This window comes from Dipodomys spectabilis, unplaced genomic scaffold (assembly GCF_019054845.1).
Source record: "Dipodomys spectabilis isolate Male_0828 unplaced genomic scaffold, ASM1905484v1 ptg000003l, whole genome shotgun sequence".
NCBI classification, from domain to species: Eukaryota; Metazoa; Chordata; class Mammalia; order Rodentia; family Heteromyidae; genus Dipodomys; species Dipodomys spectabilis.
In genome coordinates this window covers 6,970,860-6,989,088 of record NW_024870680.1, presented here as the reverse complement: position 1 = coordinate 6,989,088, position 18,229 = coordinate 6,970,860, and the positions used below count along the sequence as shown (strand labels likewise).

General features: G+C 38.9%; 1 protein-coding gene and 1 long non-coding RNA gene across 4 annotated transcripts in view; both read right to left on the bottom strand.

Moving 5' to 3' along the window:
- Positions 1 to 215: 215 nt before the first annotated feature.
- On the bottom strand, positions 216 to 6,626 carry LOC122114506. Its single transcript, XR_006148580.1, has 2 exons — positions 2,621 to 6,626; positions 216 to 2,401 (listed from the first exon to the last, which is right to left on the bottom strand). It is a non-coding gene; the product is annotated as an uncharacterized LOC122114506 (long non-coding RNA).
- A 508-nt stretch (positions 6,627 to 7,134) lies between these two features.
- The window catches only part of Rab30 (RAB30, member RAS oncogene family), a 90,474-nt gene continuing 79,379 nt past the window's right edge, over positions 7,135 to 18,229 (bottom strand). For all 3 annotated transcript variants that reach the window (XM_042690151.1, XM_042690162.1, XM_042690169.1), the window contains exons 4-5: positions 14,812 to 14,995; positions 7,135 to 9,250 (exon numbers count right to left, since the gene is read on the bottom strand). In XM_042690151.1, coding sequence (XP_042546085.1) covers positions 9,000 to 9,250; positions 14,812 to 14,995 — 435 coding nt within the window. In that variant the 3' untranslated portion in view covers positions 7,135 to 8,999. The remainder of the gene's footprint in view (positions 9,251 to 14,811; positions 14,996 to 18,229) is intronic.

Sequence of the window (18,229 nt, the reverse complement as noted above, 5' to 3'; positions counted from 1 at the left end):
TATTCTTGATTCCTCGTGTAATACTCCTAATTTATCATTGGATAAAGCATCTCTCTCATCACTAAAATTAGCACATAATTTTCACATCCTGAATATAACAGAGTAGTCTTATTACATGGAGAAGGCCTTAAAGGGAATCTACTTCATTGAGGGAAAAAACATGGTAAAAAATGCTGAATATCAGATGTTAGCCAGTTACAGTAGCCAGTTGGAAATGTGGGCAACAGGAAATGTTTATTTACATACAAGTACATGGGAAAGCAATTTCCATTTAGCTTTTTAAAAAACTGTTACAAATAAAAAGGTTTCATTAAATACATTCATTCTTAGCACACAAAATACATTCTTTTTACTTTTACTCTTAGTATGAATTATTTCTTAATAATAAAAAGCTACAATGAACAGTCAGGTGGTTTGATGATTTCATGACCTTTTTCCAAACTTTTAAAGACAGTCAATATAGAAAAGAAAATATACCTTTAAAAATGTTTCTTTGTTGAATCCCAAAAGATTAGCTCTCTTCAGCATCACTTATAGCTGTCCTTGAGAAATTATCTGAGATAACAATGCAATTTCTACAAGCCTGCAGAGTTTTCATAAAATTATCCTATCTAAATGACAGACTCAGAAAATTTCTTTTGTATGTATTGGAAAATTAACAATTCAGGGGTCTCCTAATTGATTTAACTAAAATCAGAACTTGCATTCTCCAAGAAGGACTTAAGAGGTTCTCTTTGAATAAATTCAAATGACTGGATTTGTTAGGTTCATTGTTTTTAGGAGAGATGTGGTAACACACACATGCACGCGCGCGCGCACACACACACACACACACACACACACAATTCACATAATTGTTCATAGCAGCATTACTTACCCAAAAGGTGGAAACAACCCAAATGCCCATCAGCTCATGAATGGGGAAATAAAATGTGGTATATACATACAATAGAATACTACTTAGCCATGAACCATATTTGGATTCATGTTGCAATATGGATGAACCTAGAAAAGTTAAATATGAGAAGCCAGATGCAAAAAGGCCACATATTGTAGGATTATATTTCTATGAAATGTCCAGAATAGGCAAACCTAGACAAGTAGAAAGCAGATGAGTTGTTGCCAGATGCTGGGGAGGGAGGAATGCCTGCTAATGGACACAAAATTTCTTTGGGGGGGATGATGAAATGATCTGACATTAGTGGTAACACTGCACAAGGGGTGACCATACTAAAATACTGAATTTTACACTTTTAAATAGTGAGTTTCCATGGTATACGAATTACATCTTCATTTTAAAAAGAGGTATATAATTTTATTTAAAAATATTTTTTCAAGTTCCTGTTCCAGTCCGCATTTTTTATGTTGAATTTTTCATAAGTCACAGAATGTTTCAACAGAATGTTTTCAAGCTAATGCACACAGGTTATCAGTGGCTTATATTTCTGAAGGGCTTTTTGTTAAGTAAAAATAATATTACATAGACAAAGCATACCTTGTAATATTTGCACATTAACATTTAAAATTAAGTACTATGCTTATATTGAAGCTGACAATTAGGTTATATATAATGTGTATATGAATTTTACTGAGATCTTATGCATAAACCAATAGCCAAATATTAAAAATTGAGCTCATAAAACTCAATGATCCATCTGTTTGTTGAAATGTGTATGTTAAACACTCAAGTTTTAAGAGAGCTAGGAAAAGGAGAGAGAGCAAGGATTTTCTAACTCTTTATAAAGCAGCCTTGCTAAATATTTAATTAGCTGCTAACATCCCAGAATTATATATTTTGCATTTTACTTCAGCCCTATACTAAAAGTCATGCATTAAAATGTGTGCAGTAATATATATATATGTATATATATATACACATATATGTATGTGTGTGTGTATATATATATATATATATATATGGCACACTTCTTTTTTACCAAAATTCTTTTCTTAGGTCCTTATTATTTGAAATTTTGAGAAGATTTTTTTTTCCTGAAAACAGTGGTTTTACTCATGCACTAGTTCAACTAGGTTTATGGAGCTTCCTTTTATATCATCAAAGGAGCTCCAGCCATCTTGTATGTGTAGAAGATATGTCATTGAGTAAAAATTAAAGCCAGCATGCCATTCATTTGAAATGTTCTACAACATGTCATGAAAAACCCAACCAGCCATAAAGAAATAAGAAAAAAGTTTTAAAAAATTGAAGTTATTTATCAAATAGCCTACAAGAAAATTCTACTAACATCTTTCAATTGTATAGAATGAGAGAATATTTATCCTACTGGTTACATTGCAGAAATCAGTATTTAGCAGCTTGGTTTTCCAGAGGGCTAATCACATTTATTATTGTTATTTAATCCAGGCATCACTGTGCAAACCTTAAACAATAAGCTGTGCACTGGGGCTGGGAATGTGGCTCAGTGGTAGAGTGTTTGCCTTGCATGCACGAGGCCCTGGGTTCGATTCCTCAGCACCACACAAGCAGAAAAAGCCAGAAGTGGCTCTGTGGCTAAAGTGGTACAGCTCTAGCCTTGAGCTGAAAAGCTGAGGGGCAGTGCCCGGGCCAAGAGTTCAGGCCTCATGACCAGCAAAAACAGAAACAACAACAACACTGTACACTGTTCAGCCACCTGGTAAATTATTCTAACAGACCAGATTTCTTTTGTTATTCTGTATATGAATTTTGGTTTTATTAGGCATTTGGCACTCCAATTTTTATTTCAAAATACAGTGCACAAATAGAGGGAAAAAGACTTCTTCAGTATTGGTCATTACATTCACAAATAATGTCACATATGAAAGTAAATTCTAAAAGTAGACCATATAACTAGGTTTTATGACTCCATTTTTACCAAGAGATGGAAATAAAAGAGCCACACAACCAGAATCATTCTTCAATAAGGAAGCATTCAGTTATGAATCAGTTATCAATTATAACCAAAGAAGAAAAATACATGTATAATTGGAGTTAAACAATAATAAGCTTATGATCTAAATGTGATTCCAATAAGAAGCTAAGAGTAAATACTTATTCTGACATTCACCAAGGAAATAATTATCACCTTAAGTATTAGCCAGAAGGGAAACAGAATAAATGCCAAGTATGGCTCCCTAAAAATATATGGATCTGCCCATTTTTCTTCCCGTGGAGAATGAGATCAAGAAGAGGTTTCAATTGCATTGTGAGGTATTTCAGCTCTAAGACTAAGTTTCCTGATATTAAGGAATTTGTAACCCTGGAATTGCCACCGAGAGACAGGTAGTGGGATACAATGTCTTTCAAGAAATATGTGAAGAAACCAACTATTGACAGTAATGTCTAAAAGCAAGTCAAATAAGTGACTTCCTTTTCAGAAATGGAATTCCCTTCTTTAAAGGCAGAAACTTTCTTTGTTTTGTCAACTATTTCAGTGTTGTGGTAGCCAATTTCAAAGTGTTCCTCCCACCTTAGTCTCCCAAGTATCTTAAGAGTACAGGCTCCTGTCTCTTCACTGGGGAGAAAAGAACTAATATTGGAATGCTATCCACTGAACATTGCAGCTTCAAGTTGTCTCATCTAATTTGCACACTAATCCTGACAGGTCTGTCTCATCTGTAAGAAAACTGATGCTCCAGATATTGTGTTTTGCCTAAAGTCACAGGTAACTTGTACATTCTGGGGCTTCTTACACCTAAACTAGTCCCCCTTCTGTGTATCTCCAAGCTACCACCTACCACAGATTTCTTCAAGTACTCAAGCACAGAATGTCTGATTCTGCTGTAAGTCAGTGGAAAAGTAAAACTTTGATTGGTGTACTTCAGGAAGTCAATGGAGAACTAACTGCTGAGTAGCCTTTGTGCTCTTGTTCAGAGGAGTCAAAAGTTTCACCCAAACTAAAGAATATTTGTCCCCATACTGATTCAGGGCCAACAACTTACTTTCAAAGATGAAGGAAGAGCCATCAGTCTATCAAGGATATCAGTTCTTTTGCAAGTGAAACAATTTTTTCCATTAGCTTTGATTAGCAAAAATTGCTTATAATTATTCACATCAAAGTTATGATAAATTGAAACTTCAAATTAAAGACCTGTGGTTTGTTACTTTCTCCACAAAGTAATTTGGCCTCAGCTCTGTTAAGCTCACTTTCTCAAGAGAATCAAGGAAACCCATCAAGTGCCTTTCAAGAGTTTTCTAAAATCTCTAAAAAACCCCAAAACAACAGATGGTATGGGTCAACAGATATTAAACTGAACATCTTTTCATGGGCAAAGTATTTTAAATACAGAATTTTAGGTTGTTGAATTATCTAGGTCAATCCCCAACCAATGCTTAGATCCCTTTCCATATTACCTTTGCTCAGTTTTTAATCTACCTCCTGCTTTAAAGAGCCATTACCATCAGTAGGCCTTTCACAGTGAACCAACTGTTCAAGCAAATTGTCCCTAACCTAGAGCCCAAAACTGTGGCCCTTTGGCCTCTATTCAGTGTGTCTCATTCCACATCTTTGAATTATAGACCATCTTACTATGATGTACTAATTATATTCCCTTCTTCCAGAATAAGTCTGACAAAATCCATCAAGTATTTCTCAAATGTCTTACATTTTTAAAATTCCTTCACTAGGCTCAGTTTGTTTTAAAATTCAAAGTATGTCTCTCAGATGTATGGTAATATTCCAACCTGATGGATTTTAGGAAAGGAAGTTTCATCTTCCTTATCCTAACATCACTATTATTAACAAGTGGTCTCTTCACGTGATGAAATAATCAGTGTGTATAACTGTGTGTACAAGGAAAGGCAACTTACCTTTGAAAAACAAATAAGCTGATATCACAAAGACAAAAATCCCAAAAGAAGAAAAGACATGCTTGCTTCCCTTATCTTCAAATTATATTTAACAACTACTTATGTGGAATGGAATTATTTTTCAGAAGGATGAAATGCAAATGTCTTTGTTAGTGCTTTGCCTGTAAAGTCTCAAAAGTCTTTTGTAGGTACGTTAAGACACACCCATCGGGACTATGGTTGAGGATAGAAAACAACCAGTTGTAGTTAAAATAAAAATGAAAACAAAGAAAATACGTAAGAAAGGAAATTTCAAAGAGCTAATGGAGAAGTGATCTCTACATATTTATGATATTAAATACATAGTTCTATAGGAGTAAGAAAATGTCTGTCTTTAAGGCCATTGGTATGACATACATATAAAAAAGTGTTTTCTGATTATGGCATCTCATTCTGTGGATTTATTTAAAGAAGAAAAAAAAAAAAGATGTTTCACTTTAACTAGAAGACCAGTCCAAAATCATTTGCAACTGATATTCTAAACAAGCCACTTCCAGAAACGTGCTGCTGGATCTGGAGGAATTGTGAGATTGTTTAACAGACAGATGAGGAAAATCATTGACCAACGCAGCCCGAGTTGCCAAGCACCCTCCCAAAGCATAAAGCCATGACCAGAAGAAAGCTGAGGAATCCAGTCCTGTGCTGATTCCCCTCCCTTTCTCCAACAAATCCAATTGCTTTCAATAACCCTAATCAAAACATCTTATTTTGACCAGTAGTTTTTACTACTCTTTTAAACCAAACTCTAAAGCAGAATGTGACATACTGTCAAGTCAGTTCATTTGCATTTCCTTATTAGTTATTTCTTGGCACTTTCCTGGAGGGGGTGGGGGGAGAGAGGCTAACATAAAATGACTAAAAGCCAGGAAAACAAAAACAAAAATGAAAGACCAGGAAAAGTAAGTGGTTTAACATAATAATCTATAGAGAACTGGCACTATATAATAAAGAAAAGCTAATAAAAACATACAAAAGAACAACAGCTCTGCCACAAGTACAGGAGAAAGCACAAACTTCTATGAGAAATATAATCTATATATAGTCATAATATCACTAGTATTAGAAAATTACATTGTTTCAAAGGTTTTCCCAAGTATGTATATGTATTTTCATCAGAAATGGGGGGGGAGGGGAAAGACCACACATTCAACAGGTGTATTAAAAGAAGAAAATGATCACACTAAAAATGCAAGTAGACATGGACTCCAATGTTGTTGTTAAGCTGAAACAAACTAAATTATGATGAAACAATGCTTTTTTTATCCACCATATAGAAAGAAGGCTCATTTCAACACACATTGCCCTGACAATAAGAATGACTAGACAAACGAATGTTTAGGTCCTGACCTGGATTACAATGAGTTAACATCTATTGTGAAGTTCAACTTGAATGTCCACTTAACAAGAAAAAAAATTATTCTTGGCACTAAATTGTTTATCCAACTGTTTATTGCACTATTGTTAGTGATTGTTCTCAAACTTGAGATGTACTTATCAGTAGACAAAAGTCCATAAGGCCTAATCTGAAAGTCACTGAACTAAGAAAAAAGAAACAAAAGTTCCACATATTCCTGTGTCTCTGCTGATGGGCCATGCATGCATGGTGGCTGTCAGCTAGTGAAAGACTACCAGGAGTTTAAGAAAAGAGGCCAAGAATAGAGGTCACTGTTCTTCTGGGTCTGATCAAGAGAAGGTACGGGATGCTAGGTCCCAAGGTATAAGAATTCTATACCACAAGCCTTCAGCAATCCTAACTTCCTAGGAGGTGGAAATCACAGTTCAAAGCCAGCTCAGAAGTCTGTGAGACTCTTACCTTCAATTAACTGCCAAAGAGTGTAAGTAGATCTGTGGCTCAAATGGTAGAGCGCCAGCCTTGAGCAAAAAGAGCTAAGGGACAGCAAGTGCCCAGATCCTGAATTCAAGTCCCAACACACACACACACACACACACACACACACAATTCTGTAAGTGTGGCCCAAGAAGCTGTTAGGCTAGAACCAAGTTAATCAGATGTAACAAAACCCTTTACATTCACAGATCAATTATTTTTTTAAAACACATTAGCTACTCTGAGACCAAGTTGGGTCATCACATGTTAGGAACATTAGATTTGTGTCTCCAAAGAAACATTTTTCTTACCATTAAAAAAAAAAAAAACTCAACTGCCTACCTAGATTAACTTATTTTCTGATATCTTTAGTTACTGGCTTAGAGCAGGAAGTGAGGAGGGAAAAGTAATCATTATAAATTATTTTGGTTTTTATCCAAGTGATTTTTCCTTTCTATAGAGACATTTAAATTTTCTGGGGTCCAATTGGCCTTCCAAGAAAACAGTGGAACCAACAAGAAGTAAGAGTCCCTTCACAATTTGTGTACATGTCATCTCATGTGAAAAGATTGGTTATTCTGGAGCCTGACAGAGAAGTTCCACAAATGCTTTATCAATATCAGGCCTGGCATGACTCAACCCTTTCCAATGAAATAGCTTTCAAACATCATCAACACATCAGAGCCGAGACTGTCACCATCTAAAGCAACAATGGAATGACATGTCATATCCTTATTCTATATTCATCCCTCAGGTCTGGTAGGCAGCAAGCTGCCCAAACATCTGACAGTACTGACAGCATACAGGTTTAATTACTTCCCCAATTTGCATGCCTATCAGTGAACAAATAGGAAGGTATGAGAGTACGGCACTGAAAAAAAGGAATACATGCTCAACAGCACATCTTCCTACTTGACTCCTGTTTTAAAACTGGCTAAGTAAAGGCCTAGATCCCTCCATTTGAATTGGAGATTTTCAGTAACACATGCATATCAGAATGAGAGAGAGAGGAGAACCAAAAGGAGACCAGGAAACAGAAGAGAAAGACACAAGAATGTCTTATGGATCTGAGAGTAACATTGTTATGAGATGATAAATGACAGCTCATCCTGTTTCCACATACAGGATTTTTCTAAAGTCATTGAAGATATACAAAACTGGTTTGTGAGACTTCATCTGTTGTTATTCTCACTTACTATACTAAGATATCTACAAAATCTTAAGCCTTGGTCTGTCCAAGGATAGTACCAGGAAGTAAAGAATATGACCTGTTATTAAGGACTGCACTCTGCCTGGAACCCTGCTTTGCAGTCCATTAATCCACAGTATTTTGGTCGTATCTGTTCAGTTTTTTCATATTATGTTCAAAGTCTTACAACTAATTGTTGACATTAGAATAGCATTAATCATTCTTATTTTTTCCAATCTTTATTTGCTCAAAGAGCAGGAAAACTGAAATAATAGAAGAAAACTGCCAGAAGAGATTTAATGGGGAATAATGAAAGCAAAAAAAAGGATCCTCTTTTCCAACAAATCTAGTCTAGGTAATAATGAGACTTTGAAAAAGAGTGCTGATTCATAGATTTCCCCCAGTTTCTTTTTTTTTTTTTTATTTCTCTGGAATACATGTAAGGACATCGAAGTACTAAACATGTTTGGTCTGTGATAGAGCAGAATCATTAGCACCAAAAGGAGTCATGGAGCTTGTATATATTATTAAAACAATTTAAGTGTTACTGTTGGTCATGGGTAAAGGTTTCATTTCATGTTTACTTCCCAAAGTTTTTGAAAGTGCCTGTGGACGGAAGAAATAACACTTTTCAAACTCTCCATGGTGGGGAAGGGGGGGGTCATTAACACCCACCACAGAGGTAGTCCTTGGCCTTGCCAGTTTGGCTGTCTCTGGTGGACAAGACAACAGGGCCACCAGGAGATTACCACTGAAGCCCTAAAGAGCAGCCCCCGCCCCCCCCGCAACCCGGCATGCACCCGCTGACGTGCAGGAGGGAATCCTACAGTATATTACCCCCTGGACTATGTTCAGGAATGCGCTTTAACTTGCCTTTTGAAAAAAACAAAAGCAACATGCTCTGCAGATCATGGAGCACTTGGCGCAATTTTCTCCTTGCTCCAGCTCCAGACTGCAAAAAGATGAAAGATAGGTTCTGCTAATGCTGGCCTATGGACAAGGCCCTTGGCCTGCATGCTTTGTAAGCTCAGGAGCCCACAGGATTCAGAAGGTCCGAGAGCGGGGGCCACAGTCACCGCCAGAGCTCCCTAGCAACTCATGGCCCCGTCAAGGGCAGCTGCTGATTCCTCTTGCTTCTCCTCGTCTCTCAGCCTTTAGTTGAAATTACAGCAAGTCAAATAGCTGATGCTTTTCCCTTCTCCGGGTAAGGGGGAGGATACATTGTTCACCAGTGTGTTCTGTCTGGCTTCTCTGATGAGTCGGCATGCTAAGTCAAGGAAGAGTTTCTCTACGTTATCTGATTCCTTGGCTGAAGTCTCCAGGTAATACATGTCCTGAGCTTCTGAGAATTCCTCAGCTCTCTGCTGGGAGACCTCTCTCCTGTCAGCCAGGTCAATCTTGTTGCCTATAACAGTGGTAAAAAGAAAAGAATCATCATATCATTTTCACAGGATCAGAGCCATCAAAATTCATTTCCAGATCTGAAGTCACACTAGACAGATGGGTTAATAAAACAAAGCAAATAGGACTGCGATTACAGAAGTGTTTATTTTATCATACCAATGCTATTTCTAACAGCAACGAACCACAAACAACCCAGATACCCATCAGTCAGGCACTGATTAATAAATAACACTGCATTTGCACAATATAATATCTGTCCTTATGAAAAAAATTAAGAATATTCTATATACTACCATGAAATAAGAAAACTACAATTCCGCACAAAAAGCAAGGAGAAGCCAGGCGCCAGTGGCTCACACCTGTAATTCTAGCTAGTCAGGAAGTTTGGACTTAGAAGATTATAGTTTGAAGCCAGCCTGGGCAGGAAAATCTGCAGGACTCCATCTCCAATCAACCAGTAAAATGATGAGCTGGAGGCATGGCTCAAGTGGTACAAGAGGAAAAAGAAGGGAAAAAAAAACAAAAATTTATATAATTAACAACTATTCCCTCTTTGATAGAGGGAATTATGTGAAAAAATGTATAGATGTTTACATAGACATATAGTCTATATTTCATTTCCTTTTTAAGAAAAGAATAAATAAAAGCTTAAAATATAATATTTGCATGAATTTTTGATGGGTAATATATTTATTTAAGAATGCATAGATATATGACAATTTGTTTATCTGATTGGCCTTAGGAATGCTTCCATGTAGGGACTATTATGTTTTTTTTAAAAGTCTGAGCTGGATGCTGCTGGCTCATACCTGTAATCCTAGTGACTCAGGAGGTTGAGATCTGAAGATCCTGGTTCAAAGCCAGTCTAGGTAGGAAAGAGTCTCTCTGACTCTTATTTCCAATTAACCACCAAAACACCAGAAGTAAAGCTGTGGCTTAAAATAGCAGAGCACTAGCCTTGAGCACAAAAGCTCAGGAATAGCACCCAGGCCCTGAGTTTAAGCCCCATGACTGACAAAAAAAAAAGTGTGAATAATTTTTTGAACAAAAAAGCAAAAATAAAAATAATTACCTATGAAAGAAAAATATTGAGTGGATAAGAGTAGAAAGCATACTTCTCTGAATATACTTCAAAAGTTTTGGCTTCAAAAATTTATCATTTGAATTTAATACAAAATCAGATTTGAAAAGAAATCTCTAAAATTTGAAAGCAAAATTAAGTGAACATGCTTATTATAAAGCAGTACAAACACCCACAAGTATTTCAAATGAATGGAAGATGTGATCATTTTCCAGGTGCCAGTAACCCTAGCTGCTTAGGAGGCTGTGATCAGGAAAGATCAGTCCTAGCAGAAAATTTCCTAAGATCCCTTCTTGACTAAAATTTGGGTGTATGGTGACATATACCTGTCATCCTAGCTACATGGTAGCTGAGATTAGGAGGATTATGTCTTCAGGTAACACATCATCTCAATGGAAGAAGTGGGGTATGATGATACATGACTATCATCCCAGAAGGTAAGAAATGAAAAATAGGATAGCCATCCTGGCTGTATAGCCAGGCAGGAAGTGATAGTTCTACCTCAGAAATAACCAGCAAAGCTGGACACCAGTAGCTCATGCTTGGAATCCTAGCTACTCAAGAGGTTGAGATCTGAAAATTGAAGTCAGCCTAAGCAGACAGTCATGAGACTGATCTCAATTTACTGGCAAAAAGTTGAAAATGGAAGTGTGGCTCAAACGGTAGAGCATCAGCCACGAGCAAAATCCTGAGCCAGAACATGAGGCCTTATTACTGACAAAAAAAAGTCAAGTAATTAGCACAAAAACAAAATAGCTAGAAGTGTGACTCAAGCAACAGTGCTTGCCTGCCAAGTGCAAGACACAAACTTCCAGCTCTGGTACCACTTAAAGAAAAATAAATAAATGATAACTTATCTTTTTGTTTTATTTTGTGCCAGTCCTGGGGCTTGAACTGAGCACTGTCCCTGAGCTTTTTTTGCTCAAGGCTAGCACTTGGCTACAGCTCCCATTCTGGCTTTTTGATGGTTAATTGGACATAAGAGTCTCATGGTCTTTTCTGTCAGGGCTGGTTTTGAACTGGAATCCTCAAATCTCAGCCTCCTGGGTAGCTAGGATTACAGGTATGAGCCACGGGCGCCTGGCTAACCATGCATCCTTACATATATGCATTAAGGACAAAAAGGACTGAAAGCAAATTAACTGTTGTGGGAATCATCTTGTTCAAGGCAGTGCTTCTATTGGTATTCTGCGGCTGCCTTATGTGCCCTAAGGGATAAAGCAAATGAGTAATCATGCTGGTATCCTAGGGAGCTGGGATTTTTTTGGGCATAAAAAAATAAAATCAAATACAGATTTGAGGTTAATGAAGTTAAATGAAATTTCCACAGACCCCCCAATTATAAATGCAAATATGTGAATAATTATGATACATTATATCTTTCTTCAGGAAACATGACTAAAGTGAAATGTCACCACGTAATGTTAATTACTCTGGCCTGGGAATGCTGGGTATGAATTATAGAATAGAATGTGTCTGGGTTTTCCTGTCAGTGCCCATTCTTCTTCACTTGGAGATTCTCAAAGTTGTGCTTGTGAAGTTGCCCCTCTGGGCATTTCTAAGCAGGAAAGTTCCCACACCTGCCTACGGTGAGAGATAGACATCATCCCCACAAAAGGAGGGGCGGTAAGCTCCATGACTGCTATGGGGGGACTACTTTGTTTGAAGGAGGATGCCAAGTGCCGATCTGCCCCTGGGCTGCTTTGCTCTCCTGTATCCTTTTAAATGAACCTGAGGCCAAATGTGGTCTATGTGTCTTGTGAGTGAGAACACTTAGTATGGGCCAATAAGGAGTGTGTGTGTGTGCACACACATGTGTTTGTGTGTATGAGAGAGAAAGAATATGTGTGTGAAGGGAGAGAGAGAGAGAGAGAGAGAGAGAATTCGCTCTGTACAAGGATACATGTCAGCACAGAACACTGCAAGGTCTATAAGCAATGACCAAACCCGCAGTAAGGAGGACCCTTAGCACCTAGGTTGTGGCCTCTAAATATCAACTTCCCATTGAAAAGAAACAGTACATCTTCTTCAGAACATCTTCTTCTGTCTAAGCTGTTGCATCTGGCTTCAAAGAACACACAGATCTCTACCACCTGAGCTACATCTTCAGCCTCTTTTTGCTCATTATTTTCAAGGTAGGATTTTATGATTTTACTTTATGCCCAGGCCAGCCTGAGCTTGGGTCTTCCTTTTTCTTTTTCTTGTTTTGCTTTCTTTGTTTGGTGTGTGTGTGTGTGTGTGTGTGTGTGTGTGTGTGTGTGTGTGTGTGTGTGTGTGTGTGTGTGTGTATGTGTGTGTGTGTTTTAGTGTTAGAACTGAGGCTTGAACTCAGAACCATTGTCCTTTAGCTTTTTCATTCAACCACTTGAGCCACACTTCTACTTCTGGCTCTTGGATGGTTGGCTGGAGATAAAGAGGCTCACAGACTTTCTGCCCCAGCTAGCATTGAACCATGATCCTCGGATCTCACCCTCCTTAGCAGATAGGAAGAATCCTCCTTCGTTTTCTTCCTAGTGTTGCAAGGGATGACAGTCATTTTTCATAACTGGGATGACAGGCATGTACTCCTGAAGCAGTTTTTTTGTTGAGTTGGAGGCTTGTGAGCTTTTATATCAGGTTGTTTTGAACTGAGGTTACAAATGGCTAAAATTATAGACTTGGCCCACCATACCCAGACGCTAGGCTTTCTTTGTTAAAGAAAGAAATAAAATTTACCCTTCATAAATGCATGTATATATTTTTAATAGTACAAACATTGGGGTTATTTCAAAATAATCTAGGCAGGGAGGGTAGGCAAAATAGAGGGGAACAGATAAAACAAGAGTGGCCATAAATTAGCTGATAATTGTTGAAGTTGAAACGTACACATAGGGACTTCTCTCTAGAGATTTCTCTACTTTGCTTACATTTGATTTTTTCCATGCTAAAATGTTCCTTTATAAAGCCCATCCCTCTTTCTATTGAACTAATCGTCTCTCCTCAAGCCTTCATTTTCAACTCCCTGAGATAAAAATCTCACATAGTAATGGTTTGACTCAAGTTTTCACAAACTCTCTTGGAACAAAAAGAGAGACTAAGTCCAGAGCTGGCAGCTTTCAAATGGCTCGCGGCACAAGTTCCCTACGGAGCATGAAAGGTTCCAGGTCGGGGCTGGGGCACCAGCTCATAGCAAGGCAGATATTTAGCAAACAGCATCAAGTGAAAAGTCTAAAAGTGTTTTCCACAGCAGCACATTAAAAGTAGACTATAGAGCATTGATTTTATGTGTGGTACGAACGCCAACAAATACTCTGAGCCTCGTATCTCAAGTGTAAATTAGGAATTGTGACATGTAAAGTTTTTCATATGAACTTTGTGCTTACAATGAAATGTTTACTTAGCTTACTATGAGCCTTAATTTGTAAGGTAGCCATGTTTATGAGGTTCTCTGCACATACTTCCAAAACTTAGGTCTTGCTAGACTAATCATAAAAATTCCTTCCTAGAAGGAAATATTTTAACAAGTTAACTGTTATTACTATTTTTCTATCTGACTAGAGGAGTTGTTAAAGCTTTGGTCCACTTTACTGTAATTCTTTTTTGTTGTTGCTTTGGAGTTTTTTTTTTTAAACTGTATTTTCTTTTTTCTTTTCTTTCTTAGCACTAGGGTTGGAGCCCAGTTCCAAGGATACTGGAACCTAGGACATCAAACTTGAATACACTGAGCTACATCCCACACCTGTAATGCCATTTTTGTTTACTTATTTATTTTTTTGTCAGTTGTGGGGCTTGAACTCAGGTCCTGGGAGCTGTTCCTGAGCTTTTCCGCTCAAGGCAAGCACTCTAGCACTTTGAGCCATGGCGCCACTTCTGGTCTGCTGGTGGTTAACTGGAGATAAGAGACTCAGGGACTTTCCTGCTCAGGCTGGCTTCCAATGGCCATCCTGAGATCTGAACTTCCTAAGTAGCTAGGATTATAGGTGTGAGCCACCGGCTCCTGGCTTGTGATTCCATTTTTAATGGATGTATTTCTTAGGACAGGGTTGTTTTTGGTCCCATCCCTCCAAACATATTGACATGAAAGAAAAGGCAGCATTTCCTTAAGGATTATTTTTGAAACACAGTGTCCAAACATCAGCACAAAAAAATTAAACAAAATCTATTTTTTAAGGAATGAACAATTGCTTAAATAACGAATTCCCTGTCACTCACAACCAGCAGTTTCCACCATCTTGTAACTCAATTTTTAAAAATTGTATAGCCACCTACATAACTTCCATGAACAGCCAACTTCTCCCCAGAGCCCACATTAATAGAAAAATCAAACTGCAATATCTTCAGCTTTATTTTTCTAAACAATCACTATGAGTCTTCTTCATTTACTCTTCAGGTGCAGAAGAACTGAATTCATGACTTACAAGGTACCAAAGCCTAAGTGTTATGTGATTATAGATTTCCTGACATCCACAAATCAACTTTCCTGCTCCTTCTTCCCTACTTACCCACTAGCACGGTGATGACCTTGTTGCTGGCATACTGTTCTATCTCTCGCAGCCACTCAGGCAGGCAGCGGAAGGATTCCTCACAGGTAATGTCATAGGTGAGGATCAAGGCATTGGCGCTGCGGTAATAACTCTGGGTAATGGAGCGAAATCTCTCCTGTCCTGCAGTGTCCCAGATCTGTAGCTGTAAAGGGAGAAGGGGAGGATCAGCTTGAATTAGGAGGAAATTTCAAGGGCATGCCTTGCTTTTGCTTAGAAATGAGAAGACCTACACCCAAATAATTTCATGGTTATTTTCTGCCCTGAAGCCATTTATGATCTGTTGCTATTGTCAGGTATTTGGATTTTTTGGGGGGGAGGGTCTGGTCATGGGGCCTGAACTCTGGGCGCTGTGTCTCAGCTATTCAGCTCAAGGCTAGCACTCTACCACTTGAGCCACAGTGCCACTTCCGGCTTTTTTCTTTTTGCTTATGTGGTGCTGAGGAATCAAACCCAGGGCCTCATGCATGCAAAGCAAGCACTCTACCACTGAGCCACCTTCCCAGCCCTCGATTTTTTTTTAAAGCTTGATTTTTTTTTTTTTCCTCTTTGGTTATTTGAGAATTCCTTCTTAATTCTTAAAAAAATAAAATAAGATATAGCTTTCTGTACATTTATTGTGTTTCAAGTTGTATTTTAAGAAGCTTATGTTGGGCACTGTGGTTCACACATGTAATCCTTGCTCGTCAAGAGGCTGAGATCTGAGAATCATGGTTCAGCTCAGGCAGAAAAGTCCAAGACTCTTATCTCCAATTATCTACCAAAAACCCAGAAGTGGAAGTATGACTCAAGTGGTAAAGAATCAGCCTTACCTAAGTGCTAAGTTCAAGCCCCAGTACCAGCACCAAAAAAAATTTAAAAAACCCCAGAAGCTTATATGTAACATAGTAAGTACTTTGTATGTAATAATTCAATCCTCATAATTACTCTATGAGTTAGGTACAATTATACCTATTTCTTCCCTGAGGAAAGTACAGTACAGAGCTACTGCTCAGAGTCTCCTAGACAACTTATCAGGAGCTATGTCCCAGGCTTTGCTCAGAGCAGGCTGTCATGTTACAGAAAGAGGAAGAAATCCAACCTTACCACCCTTTCTAGTGAACAATCCAAAAAAAAAAAAAACATAAGAAGGCACCCTTCTTGTGTTCCTTCTTGTGTTCACCCTCGTATGAACAGAAACAGGAACACTGCCACAGCAGACAGAAAAACACTGCCCTTTGCTCTGTGTCCTTGGGTGAGTCAATGAACCTCTTTGGGCTTCTGTTGTTTCTTTCTCAAAAGGGGTTCTTGCTGAACCCCTTCTAAAGTGGAATCATTTCTGAAGCCTGATAACGGGTGGCTTTTGTAACAAAGAAGAAGGCAAACTACTCCTTGCATCTCTTCTTCAATGTCTCTTCCCGGAGCAGAGGAGGAGTGAGACAGAGAGTCTGCCCAGAGCAGGTCACGAGACCTTGGGGAACGCCAACCACAGCCGCTGCTGTCCTCTGCCATTCCGTCCTCTGACTGTACATCTCACACATCACAGCTGGATCTCCTTCGACACACCACCACTTCTGCAGGAAAGGCCTTCCGTAACCTTCCCAGGGACAGTGTGATCACCCTTGCGACACATTGTGTGTCATTCACCTCATGATTCTTGGTGTAGTGACTCATCCGTGTCTTTCCCACTTGCTCAAGGCCTCAAGATGGAGGCTGCAGGGTTCGTTTTACTCACCAAATACAGTTCCCAGCAAAGGGAAGATAGTCAAATATTTACCAACAGTCTCGCTGGAGACTGACGGGAAACTGTCTCCTAACCAGATACTCACAAAGCTGGCAAGCAGACTCCACGTCTCCTGTCCCCAGGGAGGCCTGGCCCCCCCACCTACTTGTTGCATTTGCCACTGAAGACTTATTTAAGTGGAGAGGTGACTCTAAAGAGCGCAGTCAGTGGTGTTGCCCTCCGCTTTGCCAGCTTAGCTGGTCAGGGGTGGGTGGTCCCTGCCACAAATTAGTGGCACACTCCTTGGATTTGAAGTCACAGCTGACATACATTGGAGTCTAAGTGTACAAACTGCAAACAGAGAGACGTAACAGCTTTTGCTGGAACTTAAAAGCTCTTCTCTGCCTCAAACCTAGGAACATAGTTCTCTTCTGCAGGTCTTGCCTTAAGAGTAGCAGGTTATTGTGTTTTTTTGTTTGTTTGTTTTTGCCAGTTCTGGCACTTGAACTCAAGGCCTGGGTACTGTCCCTGAGCTGTTTTTGCTCAAGGCTAGCATTTACTCTACCACTTGAGCCACAGTGACACTTCTGGCTTTTTCTGTGTATGTGGTACTAAGGAATCGAACCCAGGACTTCATACATACTAGGCAAGCACTCTACTACTAAGCCACCTTCCTAGTCTAGCAGGTTATTGTTTTAAAGCCCATGGAGCCTCTAAATGCAAGGGATCTGATTGAGATACTGCCTGTCATTAGAATACCCTGTGTTCTCATGACTAGCACATTTCAGAAACCGCTTTGAGCATTAAATACTTTCTACAAGAGTTATTGTGCAGCCTTGACAAGATAGATGCTACTTTGCCCGGGGAAGCTGGCTGTTTTCCGCCTGACAGTTGGTTATTAAGAATGTTTATATGCTACTGCCTTTTTCACTCTGCTTGCCTTTGCTTTTCTCTGCAATCCATTTGCCTCTCTCAGCATTTATAGGACACTGTGCAAGGCGCAAGGAGGACCCAAGATGTCAAACATGATCCTTTGTCTAAAAACACTGTATAAACAGACTGTGAGACTCAAATCTAAGTGTAAGTAACAACAGCACAAATGAGATGTTTTATCAAAAAGGCCAGCATGGTAGTTCATACCTGTAATCCCAGCATTTAGGAGGCAGAGGCAGGAGAATCCCAAGTTTAAGACTATAATCTGTGTTCTATAGTGAGACCCTCTCTAAAACCACAAAAGATTAAAACAAAAAAGACAGCATGTCTCCTAATGTTGTCTCATGACAGTCATTATATATTTTCAGTACTGCAGCCATGAATATTCTAGCTTCCCACCTACAACATAGGGATACCACAATGCTTATCCTCTCTTTGATTGTACCACTACTTAATCACTACGGCCTCTTTCTCACTACAATGGATTGTTGCTACTTGGCAACAATGTCAACATTACTAGTGTCCTAGCCTACCTCCTGAGCAGTCTGTGTTCTCTTCGACATCATACCCGGACTGCCTAACACCCTGTGTGGTGGACACATTGGAACAATGATTAAATGATATAGAATTGTGGAATCCCCAAGGAAAGAATAATTAATTAGCCTTAAAAGAGTAGTACAAGCAGGGTGCCGGTGGCTCATGCCTGAAATCCTAACTACTCAGGAGGCTGAGATCTGAGCATCA